This window comes from Phytophthora parasitica (genome assembly GCF_000247585.1).
Source record: "Phytophthora parasitica INRA-310 unplaced genomic scaffold supercont2.36, whole genome shotgun sequence".
Taxonomy (NCBI): Eukaryota; Oomycota; class Peronosporomycetes; order Peronosporales; family Peronosporaceae; genus Phytophthora; species Phytophthora nicotianae.
The window spans coordinates 576,772-578,254 of record NW_008649022.1 but is presented as its reverse complement, the minus strand read 5'-3'; the positions used below and the strand labels follow the sequence as shown (position 1 = coordinate 578,254).

At 47.1% G+C, this 1,483-nt stretch overlaps 1 protein-coding gene across 1 annotated transcript; it reads left to right on the top strand.

Annotated features, from left to right (window-relative positions):
- Positions 1 to 722: 722 nt before the first annotated feature.
- PPTG_23377 (hypothetical protein) lies at positions 723 to 1,367 on the top strand (the record flags this gene model as incomplete). The annotated part of the gene is made up of 2 exons (XM_008910151.1): positions 723 to 725; positions 1,242 to 1,367. The coding sequence occupies 2 exons, from the start codon at positions 723 to 725 to the stop codon at positions 1,365 to 1,367; spliced, it is 129 nt and encodes a 42-aa protein (XP_008908399.1).
- Between the last annotated feature and the right edge of the window lie 116 nt (positions 1,368 to 1,483).

The following is a 1,483-nucleotide window of genomic DNA, read 5'->3' as shown; positions in this document are numbered from 1 at the left end:
AATGGAGCGTATACTAGAGAAGAATGATGTTGCGGCAAGAGATATAACAAGCGACGTTCTGCGTGAAAAGCTTAGAAGTGTGCTGAATGACGTCGCGCTTTACGCGGATTCTTGTAAGATAATCAACAAAGACACCAATCTAATTATATAGGACACGCAGTTCATAGTGTAAAACGCACAACTTCCCTCTTGGTGACATGTTCAATGTGTCTGTGGTGAAGCTGGACCAGAAATCTACGAGTTGCTGGATCCGAATTCCAAACAGTACCCAGACACCGACTATCCCCCGATGATCCACGATCGGCTGAACATGTTCACATTGTGTACCCGTCAGTAAAGCAGGGTCTTGCTCCTCTGGTAACCGCAGAGAAACTTAAGTGGGTGAAGCTTGAATGTCTTGGCGAGATGTGTGGATTGGGTGGAGTAGTAGTGGAAGATCGAAACCCTACGCCCGATGTAGGGTCCAGATCAAAAGCGAGTACTTCGATCTTGGAGGATCTGGAGGTCTCGATCTGGGATCTTGACCGAGGGTTGCCTTGAGGGTGTATTTTCTTAAGTTCTTTGTCGTCGTGCTTGAGAGTGTGTCACCTTGGGTTTCCTTCTTGCCGTGCATGCCGATTCCTATAGGGGGATCTTGATAGTTGAGAGTCGATAGGTATTCTCGTCCAAGCCGTAATCCGGTTAACCTCCTTGATCTGCACTTGTAAGGGAAACTTTACTAGATGGTATGATGTGGCCAAAATGCTATCAGGTATCGCAATCAACACTAGATCTGCTATTCCCAACCTTCGCTGAGCTCGTTGCGGCTAATGTCGTTCCGGATCTTGAGACCATGAAGGCACTTGTGTAGCACAATGCAAATTCGAGTCTGATTTATTGTTAGGTCCTATACATCAACTATCTCTACCCCCACAGCTATTTGGCTTCTTATCTCCAGCTATGTACCTGTTCTTTCTTCTTTATTTTCGTCGTCCAGCTGTCCTTAGCGCAGGATCTTGTCTGATCTACAGTGTAGTACTTGTGTCTTATGGCTGGATCTTGGAGGATCAGTCCCGATCACGACAATATACCCAGATCATGAAACATATACATCAGATCCTGGCAATATTGGTGGTCACTCAGGGTACATCGAGTCAGGATCCATGTTGGTCCAACTTTCACACTCCTCCATAATGACACTCCACATACCGGTAGTCACTGATCTAGCGTCACTGTCCGGGATCCGCAGTCTTACACAGTAGATCTACCCGGATCAGGACGCATACACGCCAGACCCCGGCGATCTTAGTCATCCGGAGCCTGTTGACTTGGTCCAGCCTTCCCAGATCGTCATCATGACCTTTCACACGTATTTCATTCCAATCTAGGTCCCACCGTCCTAGATCCACAGACAAGAACCCATTCCGCAACGTTCGGATTTGAGACGCTTGGTTCTGATTGGGGTCCACCATATTATCGTAATCTCCAATCCCGTAATCTTTGA